This window comes from Marmota flaviventris, chromosome 1 (assembly GCF_047511675.1).
Source record: "Marmota flaviventris isolate mMarFla1 chromosome 1, mMarFla1.hap1, whole genome shotgun sequence".
NCBI lineage: Eukaryota > Metazoa > Chordata > Mammalia > Rodentia > Sciuridae > Marmota > Marmota flaviventris.
In genome coordinates, this window is record NC_092498.1 from 142,061,251 (window position 1) to 142,078,079 (window position 16,829).

Here is a 16,829-nt window from a genome sequence, read left to right on the forward strand (position 1 = left end):
CTGCCCAGCACGGGCTCGGCCTGGCTCCACCTTGGTGCTGGTCCCGCCCCCCCCGCCCTCCCTGAGGACGCTGCAGAAAGCACCCTCGGCCCCTGCCCAGTTCCGGCTGTCCTCGGCCTTCCTTTCCTGCCCCGACTTGGGTCTCCCTGGTTGGCTGTGGCGCCGTCCGTGCCTGTGGTGAGCTGAGGCCGGTCCTGCATGCAGGGCCGTCCGTGTGTGCACACGTGTGTATCCGCAGCACAGGGGCCTCTGGGGCTCCATGACAGGTGGCCATGAGCCAGGTGGCCTAAGACCACACAGTGCACCTGTCACAGTGCTGGCAGGCAGGCAGGTATCCAAGAGCAAGATGTGGCCAGGGCTTCCAAGGGCTCTGGGGAGGACCTGTCCTGCCTTTGCCAACTGCTGGGCTCCCGGTGTCCATCAGCTCCCTGTGCCACTCCCGTCCCTGCCCTGTCTTTACGTGGCCTTCTTCTTGGTTCCAGATCCCTCTCCCGGGTTTATAGCCCACCCAGATAACCCTGGACCATCTCGGGGTCTTGATGGTACTTTCAGGGGATGCACTGATAGGTCTTGGGGCTCTAGATGGTCATCTCTTGGGGAGCCACCTTTCACCCACCACAGGTCATTTGTCTGCCAGACCCCTTGGTGCTTTGCAGGCCGTGGTCCCCAGTGACCCGCAGGCAGGCCTTCCTGGCCCGCTCCAGCCCTGGGGGGTTCCCAGCTGGGGCCCTGCCCACTGCACCATCAGGGCTTGGTGAGAACTTGGCCCGCGAGACTGCTGAGTCTCTGGTGGCCCGGCCAGGAGCCGTGCCTGGACTGCAGCTGCCCCTTCCTCTTCGGGAAGGAGTCCCCATCACCAGAGTGGATGATGGCGAAGGCACTGTCCAGGCGCAGCCTCCCCTTTGACTCTGACAAGTGTTTTCTTCCCTGACCGCTCCCGTCAGCAGCCTCAACTGAGGCCCAGTGACCCGAAGCCACACAGCTCCTAAGTGGCACTGCCAACTGTCCAACCCCCAGGCTGCTCCCACTCCCTCCCGAGCACATTTTTTTCATTTTCTTTTTTGTTTTTATACCAGGGATTGAACCCAGGGGTGTTTACCCACTGAGCTTTGTCTCCAGCCCTTTTTTATATTTTATTTTGAGACAGGGTCTCACTAAGTTGCTTAAGGCCTCACCAAGTTGCAGAGGCTGGCCTCGAACTTGCTGTCCTCAAACTTGCTATCCTCCTGCCTCAGCTTCCCAAGCCGCTGGGATTACAGGTGTGCGCCACTGCGCCCGGCTGCTTGTTTTTTGTTTTTTTTTTTTTTCCTGGACATAATTAATCTTTGAGGCTTGAATGCAGTATGAAATTTGAAAAGAGTCCCAAAGGCTGTAAGTTGACAAGTCTCCTTCCCACCCTGCCCTGTAGCTACCCAGGGGCCTTCTACTGAGGTGGCTATTAGCAGTGGCTGTCTCAACCTTTTTTAAGAAACCCCTGGCACACAGGTCGCCTCTGAACGGCAACAGGAATGTTGTTGGCTTTGCGACTTGCTGACTTGCCCTGGAGCTGCTCTGTGCCAGCAGTTCCTCCCCTTGTCACAGTCCCCATTTCATCCTCTGACTAGAGAAAGCGCACAGGGCACCTGGAACCCACCGCAGGTCAAGGCTACAGAGACATGGCCTTTGCCTCTCAGCCTGGGCCCGAGTGTTTTCCTCAGGCACCCAGAGCACTTGGGGTTCTGGGCTGCGCGTCTCCTGGCTCCTCTGCCCTGCGGAGCACACATCTTCTCCACCCTGGGGCGCGTATTCTGCACTTGGGACTGAGTCCCTCTCAGCTGTGTCCCGTGACAGGGACCCACAGTGTTGGCACCTTTGCCTCTACAGTTCCACCATGTCCCCCTGTATCTCAAGTGGGCTCCAGTTGGGGTCTTCTCCAGCACAGCCCCTCAGGGGAAAGAGCCCAAGAAGCATCTGCGGAAAAGAACATGGTGGAGCCAGAAACCGGCAAGAACAGGTCAATGTTGTGGGCAGGCGGGCGAGGGGTGGGCAGAGAGCCAGGAGCTGTTCAGCAGACCGCTGCTTTACGGCTTTGTTCATCCACAGACCAGCGGGTCTCGGTCTCTGATTATGCAGGTGTTAAAACATCCCTGAAAAACAGCATCAGAGCCGGGTGATGAGGCCCACGCCTGTCACCCCAGCAGCTCAGGAGGCTGAGGCAGGAGGATCCTGAGTTCAAAGGCAGCCTCAGTGAGACCCTGTCTCTAAATACAATACAAAATAGGGCTGGGCTGGGGCTCAGTGGTGAAGCACCCCTGATTGCAGTTCCTGGTACCAAAAAAAAAAAAAAAAAAGAGATCAGAATTACGAGTCCAGGGGCTGGGGATGTGGCTCAAGTGGTAGCGTGCTTGCCTGGCATGGGTGCGGCCCAGGTTCGATTCTCAGCACCACATACAAAGAAAGATGTTGTGTCTGCCGAAAACTAAAAAAAAAATAAATATTAAAATTCTCTCTCTCTCTCTTAAAAAAAAAAAAAAAAGAATTACGAGTGCAACGTAATGTAGCATATTTTTAGTTTGTCAGCTAACGGTTAAGGGAAGAAAACCTAGATCTCTTCATACCCAGAAGAGCCCATGAAAGCCCAGAGCTCCATAGGTGGCTGAGGGGCTGGGGGCCATGTTCTTGAAGTGGCTCAGCGCCCTCTGGTGTCCAGCGACTGCCCAGGCAGGAAAGGAAAGACCAATGTGTGTCCCCAGCCACAGGGGTGCCGGCCCCCTGGGTTCCCCCTCACAGTGGGGCATTTGAGGCAGGATGAGGTTTTCCTTCAGGACTGTGGTGCACACTGCAGGTCATGGCTTGGCCCTGGCCCTCGCCCGTCAGGATGCCAAAACCTGAGTCCCTCCCCGTCCCCCAGCTGCCCCTAGGAGACAGGCAGCTTCCCATGGAACCACGTAGTCTGGAGACCACGACCACGTCTTAGAATAGACACCTGGAGGGAGGTTCTGAGGACTGGGTTGTTTGACCCAGATGTTCAGATTTTACCTTCGGCCCATCCCCCACACAGGGCTTCCAGTTGCTCAGTTTACTAGGATAAGGATTTTCCTCTTAAAGATAGACTGTCTCTTGTTTACCACCCTCCTTGTTCTCGTTTATTTACAAAAAATTAAAGTGTTTTACGGTTTAAAAAAAAAAAAAGTAGAGGAGGAGTTGTCTCTGGTCAGCCAGTGTCGGTTGGATTCTGAGGCCTTCTCTGAGCACAGGCCTTCCGCCATGCCCGAGGCTCATGTCCACTCCCCGTGGGTCTTCAGGACTGGCCGTCTGTGCCGCGTGAGGTGACTGCCCCTCGCGGCTGGCTGCTGCCTGAGTTTGTTCCCACCAGAGGTTCCACTCCACAGCAGCATCTGCCTTGCTGACCACAGCACCCTGCGGAGTGCCAGGCCCCGGAAGTGACAGAAGTTGGAGTGGCACCTGCTCCCTGCCTGCTGGCCTGCCCTCCATGTCCTTCCACTCAGGAGCCACTGCTGGGGAACTGACCACCATGCTGGTGACGTGGGCAGTGCCGTCCTCGGCCCCTGCTCTGGGACTGGGCCAGCTGCCTCTTCTCAGGCTGTTTCTGACCCTGACAGAGAGAGTGGTGCCCACACACCCTCCTGAGGACGTGGGAGATGCAGCCTACTGGCCACCGACACCCCCACATGGTGGGAACACCTGTCTGTAACAGGTGGCTGCTGCCCATGGTGACCAAGAAAGGCGTGGCATGACTGTCCCCAGCATCCCTCGGCTGGTCACAAGTAGTGTCAGAGGGGGGGCTTGGGGGCAGACGGGCTCTAGAACATGAACAATGGCTTCTTGGCACCCATGTCTGGACCCTGTCAGAATGCTCCTCTGTCCCCGGTCCCCCAGTTGGTTTTGAGGTCCTGTCCCCTGTCCTCAGGTCGGTGTGGAGTGTCCTGACAGTGTCCAGCCACTTGGAGGGGCTGGCTTCTGCTCACTGGCTGACAGAGGAGGCCTCAGCCTGGATCTGCTCCAGGACGTGGTGCGACGTCCACCCGCTGGGCTCACGTCACCTCCTGGTTCAGCGCCCTGAGCCCGTCTTTCTCTTCTGACCATGTTGCCTACACAAGCCCCCATCCTGGTCCCCTGAGCTGTGCCCTCTCCCCTGCATCTCCCCACCCCACTCTCTGCCCCTTGTTCCAGATGTCATCTTCCCTAGGATGACAGGAGGGGGACCCGCCATGTCTTGGGCTGGGCGGGGCAGGAGGGCAGCTCTGGCATCTCTGCTCAGCTCTCTGTTCTGGTCTCCAGGGGGGCGGCCGTGTTATCTCCCCACCACCAAGACCCACGCCTCCAGATAAAGAGCTCCGGGTTGGGGGGTCCTGGAAAGCTGCTGGCGACTGATAACAGCCCTGCCGGCAGCCGAGGGAGCCCGGAGGGGGCAGCACGCACATTCCGCGCCTGATTGTAATGAAGCCCGAGCCCTGGATCTGCCTGTGTGCCACAGTCCGCCTCTCAGCCACGGATATCCTCGCCTGGCTTGGCCTCTAGAGATGCAGCTAGCAGTGTCTCAGGCAGGTGGCCTTGAGTCTCTAGGGCCAGCTGTGGTCCTTGTGGTGTCACGGTCACTCCTGGGGAGGTGTGGGACATCAGGGATCAGCGTTTCTCAGTGATGCGCAAACAGCAGCTCAAGAGCATCCTCAGGAGTAAAGGCCCTGGAGCTGAAGGCCCAGCCAGGACCATCTATTTCAGATTGGAGACTGAACTGAGCTTCAGAGAGGCTGCTTCACTGTCCTGAGGTCACACAGCTCATTAGAAGCACACCCAGCGCACAGGACTCCTGTCCCAGCACCTGAGTGTAGAGACGTGATTGAGGTCAGTCCTCTCGGGTCTGGAACCTGGCCTCACTCCTGCCAGTGGGTGAGTCCTGTAGCCTGTCTGTGCCTAGGTCATGAGACATGAGTAGAAGATTCCCGTTGGGTGGTTTGAAGGTCTGACTGGGACAGTGAGACCCTGCAGTACAGGGCCCCATGCTTGATGCACCTGCCTGCTGCGAGTGTGTGCGTTGGGGTCCCCACTCCTCCTGCTCCCTGTCGCTCGCCTGGTGGACGGTACTGAGCGCCTCCTGTCTTTGGTCCTCAAGATGCAGACAGAGCCACTTGGAGCTGTCCCCAGCCAGGCCCCAGGGAGACAGAAGGGAAAGGGAAATACAGGGTGGGATGTGACTTAGAGGGTTTTTGTTGTTGTTTGTTTGTTTTTTGTTGTTTTTTAATTATTTTGGCTTTAAGCACAGAGGGCAGTGAGGTCAGGCCTGGGGTCAGTAGGCTCCATGTGTACAGACTGACACCCGGCTTCGGCAGCGAACCCCTCAACGGCTCCATGCCCCAGTTCTTCCTTCTGTAAGTGGAGCAAGAACCAGCCTAGCTGCCACCTTGGGAGGCCTGGGGGACTGACCATCACTCTCCCCCTCAGAGCGACCCAGGTCTCCACATGGCAAACTTGGGAGGACAGTGTTGGGCAGGGCTGTGTGGTGGCTCAGAGCCTGGCTGGCAGCCGAGGTCCCCAGGCCCTCAGCCACCCATCTGAATGTGCCATCGGGATGGGTGGGTGGCGTGGGGGCCTGGCACAGGCCAGCGCACCGGGAGCAGCACCTGGTGGCAGTCTGCATGCCCCCTGCTCCCCGTTCCTGCGGTGGGCGCACAGCCCATAAGGAGCTGCGCCTGCGCAGGTACCACCTGGGAGTGTAGGGGCTGCATGTTCCTCTTTCCAGGTGTTCTCCAAAGTGGGGGCCATGAGGAACTGCTTCGTCTCCAGGAAGAACAAAGCAGGTACCCTGTTCTCGTGGAAGGATGTGGTTCTGGAGAGTCCACACCTTGGGGGTGGCAGGCTTATGCAGAACAGCCCTTCCTCTGCTGGAGGCCCCTGCTGTGCTGTTGGAGAGGTCCCTGACCCGGGCTCTGAGTCAGAGCCTTTGTTGGCCCTCAGGTGGTCCTGAGCTGTGTGCGTGGTGGGCAGCAGCAGCACCCATTAGCACCCATGAGCACCCATGAGCACCCAAGGCCTCCCTTGTTCCCACGCCTTGGCACCCAGGAAATCCTCAGGCGTAGCAAAAAGGATGGATTGTGGGCTTTCCCCTCAGTTCCAAGGGAAGTGACCCCGATGTAGAACTTCTAGAACATTCTACCACATCGGTAATCCTGCACCTCCGTGGCCAGTAGGTAGTGGGGCAGGCATAGGCCGCCTGGCCCCTCCGTCAGCCTTGGACCTTGTCCTGACACAGTTGTCCTCTGACCACATGTTGTCCAGCCCTGAGTCTTCAGAGCATGAGCATGGACGGTCCTTTGTCCTTTTCACAGCCATGCAGTCCTGTCCAGCAGCCCTTGGCCTTGCAGAATTGGTGGGTGCAGAATTGGTGTGGTGCAGTGTGAGTCAGCCCGATACCGTCCTGGGTGCCTGTGCGTGTGGCCACAGTGACTTCTGATCCTTCATTCCCAATAGGCCCTGGGCCACCAGGCAGTGGGCACCCAGGACAGTAGACCAGAGGAGGTGCCATCCCTGTCCCCAGGCACCTGCAGTAGCCAGGGGACATATGAGCTGGTGGCTTCAGCACAGGAGGCTGTAGCAGGAGGGCCATGGTAGGACTGCGGTCTCCAAGTCAGACTGGGGCCTGGAGGCAAGGAGGCCAAGCAGCCTGGTGGCAGAGGCTGAGGCGGGAGGTGCCCTGGAAAGGGAGGCAGACTCCCGTTGAGAAGTGGCTTCTGTGCCCGGCAGAGGTTTGGACTGTGGCTTGGTGGGCAGCCACCGAGAGTTTTAGCAGACACTTCTGTGGCATAGAAGTTAGAGTCCCTTGCCTCCATCTGCTCAGGCTGCTGGAGCAGAGGGCCACGCCTGGGGCCTTCATCGGCAAAGACGGCCTGCCTTAGGGTTCTGGAGGCCAGAAGCCCAAGGCCAGGCGTTGGCAGCAGTGGCTCCTTCCGAGGGCTGGGTGGGGAGGGGCGGCCTGTCCAGCCCTCCCTGGCTGTGATGGTGTCTCTGTGCCCACAGGGGCCTTTCCTGTGTAGGCCTGTCCTGGGTTCCATCCCCACACACCTTTTAAAGGACACACACACACACACAGAGTCAGAGCAGCAGACGCCCCTGGGATGGGCTGCTGGCACTCCTGCCCTCTCACCTCGGAGGAGTGGGGAGCCAGGTGGAGCCATGGCTCTTGGCCCTCCCCAGGGGACTTTCTATCTGAGACATGGAGCCAGATGGGAGGGTCCGGAATCCCCACCAGGAGGCAGCCCTGGGTGCCCAACAGCGTGTGGGCTCATACTGTGCACTAGGTGTGGCGGGGCTGTCCTGGTGGAGGGCCCCCTGGTCACCGCGGTGGTCATCCCTGTCAGTTGTGCTCCCTCCCGAAGGCGGGATTCTATGATGAAGTTAATCCTCACGTCAATCATCGGTTAATTAACAGTCCTGAGCCTCAGGTGGCGGGCTCAGCGGGAGGATTAGTCAGAAGGTGGGCCTGGAGAGGAGCCATGGGGGGGAGCAGAGGTCCTGGGCTCACTCTGAGCCCCACTGGCTGGGGGCTCCCCCTCTTTCAGGGGTGCTGCTTTCCATGGGATTTGGATTTGTGGAGTACTGGAAGCTGGAGCAAGCCCAGAGAGCCCTCAAACAGCTGCAGGTAAGTGGGGCTCCGAGCCGCGGTCTGCGGTGGCCTCGGCAGTTGGCAGGGGCTGTTGGCCTCTTCTGCTGGGGTATCGCGGGCACTCACGTCCTGCTGGCCCATCCTTCCAGGTTCTCCAGGGACCACACCCAAGAGAATGAAGAGCCCCTCACCCTCCAGGGTCACTGTCCTTCATCTATTCCACTCATACTCCTTCCCTGCGGGCCTGGTTTCTGACAGGCACAGGGCTAAGCCCAGAGAGACCTTCCTCTTTCTGGGGTGAACAAACAAAAGCCCAGATCATGAGAAAAGCTTGGATACGGGGGCTGGGGACATGCTCAGTTGGTACAGTGTTTGCCTCGCATGCACAAGGCCCCGGGTTCAATTCCCAGCACCACACACAAAAGGCTTGGATAAAAATAACTTGAGAAGTGGGGCTACCTAAGGTCGTGTGGGTGAAGGGGACCTCTCTGAGGAGCAGATGGTTGAGCTGACCCTGCTGACATGAAGTCAACTGCACAGAGACCTGGAGGGAAAGCTGTGTAGGAGCCGAGAACAGCAAGTGCAAAGGGCCTGTGGCAGGGACTCTGAGGTTAGAGTAGGCAGAGTGTGTGGTGGGGTCAGGTGAGGTGAGAGGTGTCCAGGACTAGGTTCACAGGCCCTCTTAAAGGACTGGAGTCCAACCTGAAGGCTGAGCAAGACTCTGGAGGGTTTGGAGCACACAGGGAAGGGTCTCATTTATCCTCTAGGATGGTCTCCAGCTACTGTGTGGAGATGGGATGAGAAGAAGGGGAGCAGGCAACCCTGAGGTCACCAGAGCTCTGTAGCCTGGACCAGGGTGGGGGCAGCAAAGGTGGTGGAAGGGGCTGAGAGAGTTTGGACAGATCCACATCCTGTGCCACCGCCTGGGCCCAAGTCCTGGGGTAAATGGAACCCTTGGCAGGAGGAGGGAGCTGTGGCCGCAGAGCACATGGCCTGGGATCTCTGCCACCCCCTGGGGAGCCGCCCTCACTGGCAGTGACTGCAGCTCCCTTACTGAGGCCCACGGCACTGGGACTGGGTTCTCAGGGCTGTGGACACAGCGAGCCGACAGGCCCTGTGCCCTTGAGTGCTGTAAAGGGCTGCCACATGGAGCAGGGGACATCATGAGCCTGGGTCTCTGTGGCCACCGGCTGCTGAGCCATTTTGGGGAGGCCCCTCTGTGCCTGCCATCCCCACCCCTCTGCCAGGGAGCAGGCGGTCTCCCACCCTCTAGCCACGGCCCTGCTTTGGGGACAGGCAAGGACACGGTGAACAGTGAGGACAGGGGATGAGCCGTGCTGTCTCCTCTCCAGGGTCACATCGTGGACAGCCACAAGGTGGAAGTGCGGATCTCAGAAGGAGCCACCAAGTGAGTCTTCAGTGCCTCCCCTTTCCTATGACGCCCCTGTTCTTTCTGTCCCTGGAGCTGGCCCCCCGAGGGTGTCTCAGCCCTCCACGTCCCACGTCCCTTCCTCCTGTCCCCCCGCCCTCTAGGGTTCTTCCTGATTGGGGTTGGGGGTCTTCACCACACCTGCTCCCTGCTGAGCTAGGACAGTGCTGGTGACTTGGGGGATGTCTCATGCACCTTCTTTGAACCCCGGGGATTACGTGCCGCTAGAGGTTGGCCGAACCTTTCTGGAGGCCATGGCCCTCACCCTTCTGTGCTCTGGGGCGGCCTTCCTCGGGCTGCACAGCGGTGCCAGAGGCCTCAGCAGTTCAGCAGGTGGCAGGTGGAGACAGACGGGTTGGCCCAGCGACCCAGGTGTCCGGAGGGCGAGGTCTGCTCCTGGGCGTCCAGGGCACACGTCCTAGTGAGCCAGCGCGCTCTGTGGCTCCTGACGGAGGTGGCACGTGTCATGTGCCCCTGCGAGCCGTTATCATCAGTGTCACCCACCTGCCTCCAGTGTAAAACCTACTGCTGCCAGCAGTCTGGAGCTGGGGGAAGGCATTTATTTGGTGATTTCCAGCAAGTTGGTTGTTTATTGTGGACGCCTGTGCTGGGCCTCCTTAGCCAGAGGAGGGTTGGGTTGGGGCCCAGGAGGGTCACAGGGTTCCTGAGGCTGACGTGGGAGCCCAGACCTGGAGCCCAGAGCCTCAGGTTCTTATCCAGGGACAGGTGACCTGGGTAGGGGACTTGGCCTGTAGAGTACAATGTGACACCTGGGGGTGGAACCTCCAGCACTCGCCTTGCTCACAGCTCAGTGGTGGCCTCTTCCCAGTGCCTTGTCCCCAGGGCCAGCCCGAGGCAGCCTCGCCAGCTGCTGCAGCCTGGCCGATGTTCACATCATTTTATTCTAAGCTGTGTTGAGCCCTGTTCCCCAGACGCTTTCGGCCCTGGGTGGCGTTTGCTTGTGGGATTTGCATCCTGGGGACGCTGCTGCTAGGACCTCCTGCAGTGGGGGTGCCCCGAGTCCTGTGTCTGGCCTGGAGTCATTTGCCACGCGTGGCGGATGGCGAAGTGCACTGGTCATCCCTTGCTGCGTGACGGACACCCTGGGACCCGCAGCTTCTGCAGTAGCAGGTTCTGTGGTCGGAGCTCGGCAGCCCTGCTGGATTCTGGCTCAGGTCTCCTTTGGAGCTGCAGTAGGTGCCACCTGGGTCGCAGCCCCTGGAAGGCCCACTAGCAATCAGGACTCGGCCTCTGAGGGGGTGCACACAGGGCCATGGATGGGCCCAGGCCCTCACCTGGGGCTTCTGCCCTGGACAGCTCGAGTGTCCTTCCAACATGGTGGCCAACTTCCCCAGGACGAGGCCCAGGAGAAAGCTGGAGGGTTGGCCAAGGTGACCTGTACCCTCCCCTCCTCTCCAGGCCAGCCCTGACCTCTGCCCGGAAGAAGCAGCTTCCCCGAAGCAGACCTCGTCCAAGATCCTGGTGCGGAAAATCCCCTTCCAGGCTGACCGCAGGGAGATCCGCGAGCTCCTCAGGTGAGCTGCGCCGCGGGAGGGTCGTGGCTGCCTGGGCAGGGCCGCCGCTGGCTGGGCTGTTCCCATGGGTCAGCACTGTGTGGTTCAGAGGTCATCTTCTGGCTGCCTTGATTCATCTCCTGTGACCTCAGAAAAGTCAAAACATCCTTCCTCGGGTGGGAGGGGGGCAAGCCAGTGTCCCCCTGGCTACCCAGCAGCTGCAGGAGGCAGGTCAGCATCGCTGGTGACCCAAGGCAACTCTGCTGAGGCTCTGCCCGGAGCTGGGTCACCAGACACCAGCCTCTTGATCCAAGCTCCCAGGGCGTCATCCTGTCCAGCTGGTAGTGGACCCCTGGGCTCAGTGGGTCCTCACAGGATGCCCACCCGAAAGGCAGCAGACCACCTGCTTCCCACGCCGCCTACTAGCACAGGAGCCAGACGCGGAGGGGACAGCAACCAGTGGATTGGGGGCTGTGGGGACGCTGCTGGCCCATAGTGATTTCACAGAGGAACCCAGATTTCAGACCAGGTCCTGTCGCATTTGGAAGGAGGACCCGGCCGCCCAGTCTTAAGGGAATCTAGCAGCTGGCTCCACGCTGCACAGAGCAGAGCCATCTGCGGGGGCGGCCACTGTGTGCTCTGTGTCCAGGCTTGGCTGGGGTCTAAGAGCAATTAGGGTCTACCGTGTGGGTGACCATGGATAGGAGAGCAAAGTCCCTAGAATCACCAGTTAGCATCTGGCAAGGCAGACCACGTGCAAGAGGAGACAAGAGTGACCTGTGTGACTGTGCCCTCAGGGCCCGCTGTGGGTGGGGATCCACTCCTGCTCCCGCCCACCCTCCCTCATCTCCAGGCTCTGCTGGCTGGAGCTGGTCTGGGCAGCAGGTCTCCCATGGTCCTGGTGCCCTGCCTGGCAGGATGGGGTCACGACTCGGGGGGTTATTTCCCTGCATGTGGAAGGAGCTTGAGGTTGTGGGTAAGGTGAGGGCCGTGGCGCGTGTGTCTGCGTGTCTCCACTGCTTCTGCTTCTTGAAGAGTCCAATTTAAGACCCGCCGGATCAGCACAGGCTGCTGAGAACAGCATGTGTTGATCAGAAAATAATGTCCCTGGGAAACACAGTTCCTCTTGGCTCCGTGTGGGCGGAAGGACTTCTTTGATCTCAAGCTCCGTGTCTATTGTAGGAGACCAGGACTTAAGTGTCCCCTGAACATAATTACAGGGTCCCCTCCCTGCATTGTCCTGGTGGAGTTTCCCAGACCTGGGATCCAGGCCCTTCCCTCTCCCTGCTCCCTCTCCAGGCCTCCTGGGTGGCACTGGCTGGTGGTTTGAGGCAGTTCTGAGTGGGGGACAGCAGGGGTCGCTGTGAGCCTGCTCAAGGACTGAGGCTCCTCCAGGGAAGCCCCAGACCTCAGACAAAGCCACCAGCCAGCAAAGGTCACCTGCCAGGGGAGGACCTCAGGGCTGGGGGACAGTCTGGTGCTCTGCGTCAGGCTGGTTCCGCAGGCTGCCCTCCCAGGTGTAGGAGAACCACCAGCCCCCGTGTGGCACGCTCTCGGTATTGTGTCTGTGCCCAGCGCCTTCTGTGCACCTGTCCCCCTGTGCCACACGCAGCCCTGTGAGGGAGGAGCGGCCACCCTATACCCGCAGGGAGACTGAAAACGAAAAGGGCAGTCCTGCCTGGGACCCCACCACCACGATGGCTGAGAGTTTCAGCTGGTCTGACCCAGAGCCGGGCTGGGAAGGCTCCTCTCTGCCACCCTTTGTCTTCCTCCCGGGTCTGGAATGGCCTGTGGTCCCCTGGTTGGTCTGAGTGGGGACGCTGTGCCTCCGCCAGCGTGTCGTTTTTACCAGGTGCCGTGTGGGGCACCACGTGCCACTGTTTCAGGCAGCCCCAGGCCCTCCACGGCCCAGAGCCTGTGGAGACTCGTGAGGGAGCCCACGCAGCAGGCTCCCCGGCCCCAAAGTCCTCGGCTGGGCCCCCCAGGGCTCTGCCCTCTGCACTTGACCACACTGTGCTCCCACCCGTGAGTAGTCCATCCTTGGTGATGCCCAGACAGGCGCCAGAGGCCCTGCGGACCCTCACTTCCTTGGGGTCATTGTGGGCGGCTCAGGGACTGCTGTGGGAAGCTCAGAGTCCACACACCATGGAGCAGGCTGGGCAGAGCGGCCCCACCCCCTGCCCGGCCACTGGCTTCGTGGGCCTCGGTTTCTCCTGTCTTCAGACCGTGCAGAGCTCATGACGCAAGTGCCGTGGTTCCCGATGGTGCAGGGGCGACCTGGTGGTCCTGCGTGCTGGGCCAGGCTAGGGGACTGGGCTGTTTCCGTCCTCGGGTCCCGTGGTCATCAGAGCCTGTGGTTTGTCCTCAGCCCCATTTCCCAGTAGGGAAACCAGCTCCTGAGCCCAAGCCCTGCCCCCTCAGTCCTCAGGCACCTCAGACTGTCACCCTGCTCCTTCCCTCACTGTGTGGCTGCCCTCCTGGGAGCTGTTCAGAGGCTGAGATGAGATCAGGCACCTGGCAGGAGCAGCAGGCGGGAGGACCTGCCAACAGTGTCACCCAGGGCAGAGCCGTCGGTGGCAGGACCGAGTCCTTTCCACTTGCCTCCCTCCCTAGTCACGTCCCACCCTCGTAGCCTCCCGAGCTGCCTTGGGCCAGGCTCTAGGGAATCTGTCCCCAGTTCTTCTGCTCCTGCCACCTGCCCAAAGGCACTGTGGTCACAGCTGGGGGCCCCAGACTCTGCAGGGCCCCAGCACACAGTGGCTTGAGCGGACTCCACCCCACAGCCAGGGCAGGGCAGAAGGGGCTTCGGCCCCAGTAGGTGCCCAGAGACCTATGTCACTTCAGATTCCTAAATAAGAAAGGAAGTTTGGTCCAGACGTCCCTGTCTGGTCCGCCATGTGCCCTTCCCTAGTCTCCACCTGAAAGTCCCCCGGGTGGAGAGGCTGTGGGCTGGGGGCGTGCAGGGCAGGCTCTGGGGCCTCTGCCCTTGGGCACCAGCCCCTGTGCACAGAGCTGAAGGGCTCACTGGACAGGTCTCACTTCTGCCCATGTTTCACATGGTGGCCTTCCATACCAGGGCACTTGTGGGGACGGTGCTGGGACGGAGGTGGCCAGGACTGAGGGCACTTGGGAGGCCTCGGGGCTGGGCTGGGCATGTCCCCACGCTCTCGTTCATTGTCCCTGCAGCCCAGTGTGCTAGGAGCGCTGTTGGATACTGGTTCTGGCCAAGGCCCTGGTGCTGGCAAAGGTCCCTAGAGGCCTCATCCCCCTGTGTCAGTGGCCTTCCTTAGGGTGGCCTTGCTTTGAGCCCTGGTTTCTGGAAGGCAGTGGTCTCCCTCTTCTAGGAAGGAGGTTCTGTGACACAGCTGTCCCCTGGGCAGGTGACCACATGGCCACACAGGCTGTGGTTAGGGTTCTGCTCCGGCCGTCGTGGAATCCTCCCTTTTTGAACCAGGGCCTGGCCGAGCACCAGGCTCCGTAGGTCCCTTGGTCACCTCTGCCTGTGGCCCTGGAAGGATCGCAGCTCCCAGCCCCGGCCGCTCCCTCTGCCCTGGGCAGTGTTTCCAGCTCTCAGGGCCTTGGTCTCCCATCTGAAGAGGGAGGGGGAGCGTTCCTAGAGCAGGAGGCAGAGACCCGGCTGTGGGCCGCCGCCTGCAGGCCAACCCCAGAGCCCCCGCACACGGCTTCCCACTGGCTGCAGGCAGCTGCCCCTGAGGAGCAGCTTGCTGTGGGCATCTGTGAGGGGGCAGCGTTCTGAGTGGGGTCGTGGGTGCTAGAGTGTTCCCCACTGGAAGGGCCAGGTGACAGCTGCTGTCCTCCCTGTGTTCAGTGGGGCTGCGTTGCTGAACCCACCCAGGATCCCCGTGTTCTTCCTCGTCATTTTACAGATGTGGAGGCTGAGGCCTGGGGACTCTGGGCTCCCAGGTCACCAGCTGGTCACTGTAGGACCACAGCAGGAGCCCAGGTACCTGGACTTTTTTGGACCCCTGTAGGCCCAGAACAAGTCCCTTAGCCTTGATTTCTCCTGAACTGGCCCCTCTCGCTGCCCATCCTCCTGGGAGGAGCCACAGAACACAGGGCTCTTGGGTCATGCAGTGCCCCACAGAGGCCAGGCATTGGGTCCCCAAGACCTGTGGTCCCTCTTGGGAAGCACTGTCCCGAGGCGGGCGTGGCTAGGCCCTCTGTGTTGATGCCTGATGCAGCTGCAGGGGACGCAGATGCGGGTGTGGGTGCAAGTCGGTGTGCGTTCTGCACGGGTGTAGCCAGCGCCTGCCCCGACGCTTGGGTGTCCCACGCGAGCGTGGGCATTTCCTGGTGCCCGTTACCTGCCCACGGATCCAATCTCAGAGGCCATTGTGAACCTCGGAGGCTGGCGATCAGCGGAGCCCTGGCCTTGAGCAGCGGCAGGGAGGGGGAGGAGGCTGCCAGCCCCGCATCCTGTCCCCTGCCCCCTCTATGGCCAACAGGGTGCAGTCATCGGGCCCTCCTCCGCCTCCCCGTGGGCAGCTCAGCGTGTCCCCACCCTGAGCCCACTCACTCACCCCAGGGATCTCGGGAGCCCACCCAGTGCCAGGCGCAGAGTGGGGATGCAGAGGTGCACAGGACAAAAGAGGCTGTTGCATTGGTGGGTGGGATGGGGTGGGCTGGGAAGGGTGGGCAGGGAGCTGGGCAAGGGCTCCAGGTGGGCACCTTTCACAGCCTGGGCCAGCTCGGGTGATGCCTAGAGGACGTGGGGTCTGTTGGGTCACAGATGCCTGGGGCACATGTTCAGGGGGGTCCCAAGAGGTTGGGGTTCCCAGAGAGAAGGTGACAGGGGCTTAAGGAGACCACAGCGTGGAGAGGACAGGAAGGGCCATGTCCCCTTTAGTGATGGACAGTAAGACGGGGGAGGTGGCTCAGTCAGTCCCCCTGGGCCCCTGGAAGGGCACTGAGACATTCCACCCTGGGCCAAGCACTGTGACACCGCCCTTGGGGAGTCCCCAGGCCAGTGTGGAAGGAGGCCAGGGCTCTGGGGGGACGAGGCACCTGCAGACTCAAGAGGAGGAGGAGGAGGAGGAGGAGGAGGAGGAGGAGTGGGAGCACATGAGGTTCTTCAGGCTGCCTCTGTACAAAGAAAGCCTTAAATTGAGTGAGGCTGCCCACCAATGAGTGGTTAGACTAGCAGAAGGACTAACAGAGCAGGCACCCCAGAGCTCAACTTCCCTGCCCTGTTTCCTAACTGGAGGGCCAGGGAACCAGCACCCCTGTTCCAGCTGCTGTGGTCTCCTGGCTCTTCTCTGGCCAGCACCAGAGTCGTGAGAAGCAGAGAGGACGTGACTTAAGTGTGACTGGAGGTCAGGTCCATGCTCTGCCACTTCCTAGCCGGACAGCCTTAGATCTCCTGTCTGCTTCATTCCCCCCCTGCATACCTACTGTGGGCCATTGAGAGGAGCAGGGCCGTGGCACACAGTAGGTGCTCCGTCAGGGGGAGCCTGCATCAAAGCCCAAGCCAGATGTCCCCGCTTCTCCAAAGCCGCTCCTCATCGTCACTCTGCACCGCCCCTGGGGTCCTTGGGGTCCCACAGCTGTGCACCCAGCTTTATTGAGCTCCTACTATGTGCCAGCCACTTCCTACACCATTGGCATCTGGCCTCCAGTCAGAGTAGTGGGGGACGGAGAAGGCCCGTGGGGGTGGGGTGGGGGGGAGATGGAGGAGGTCCGTGGAGGGGGGGGATGGAGGAGGCCTGCGGGGGTGGGGGAGGGACAGAGGCGGCCCTCGGGGATGGAGGGGGGACAGAGGAGGCCAGGGAGGCTGGGGCTTGCCCTTCCCTCTCCTCATGCTGCCTTCCCTCTCCCCTCCTTCCCTCCCCATGTCCCCTGCCTCGCCTCCCCTGCTCCTCCCTGCACATGTCCCCTCTGTCTCTGTCCTCCTGGACCTGCGTCTCCCCGCCCCCGCATCCTCCTCTCGTGCCATCTGGGCTCCCACAGAGCCCCCGAAGAAGAAGCGGTCTGTGGTGTTGGACGGGATCCTGGAGCAGCTGGAGGACAGTGACCGTGACGGCGAGGAGCAGACACTTCAGCTGTGAGCTGGCACAGAGGTAGGTGGTCAGGGGCCGGGCTGGGACACCGCCCCCACCCCTGTTCGAGACGCTGCCCAGCAGAGACGGCCAGGCCGCAGCCTGCACCTGAGTCCCAGCAGCCACCCTGGCCCGTGGACCACAGGCCAGGGCACCCCTGGAGCCGCAGTCATTGCTCTGTCATCGGGGGTGACCACAGTCAGCCAGCCAAGGAGTAAAGCTCAGGATGT

The 16,829-nt window shown here is 60.9% G+C and overlaps 1 protein-coding gene across 1 annotated transcript in view; it reads left to right on the forward strand.

Annotated features, from left to right (window-relative positions):
- The window catches only part of LOC139705800 (probable RNA-binding protein 19), a 39,482-nt gene extending 22,874 nt beyond the window's left edge, over positions 1-16,608 (forward strand). Inside the window, 9 exon segments of the mRNA XM_071612706.1 lie at positions 1,864-1,983; positions 3,911-4,012; positions 5,741-5,798; positions 7,557-7,636; positions 8,953-9,008; positions 10,449-10,483; positions 10,486-10,564; positions 15,496-15,671; positions 16,511-16,608. Of these exon segments, the coding sequence (XP_071468807.1) occupies positions 1,864-1,983; positions 3,911-4,012; positions 5,741-5,798; positions 7,557-7,636; positions 8,953-9,008; positions 10,449-10,483; positions 10,486-10,564; positions 15,496-15,671; positions 16,511-16,608 (804 nt within the window).
- The last annotated feature ends 221 nt before the right edge of the window (positions 16,609-16,829 follow it).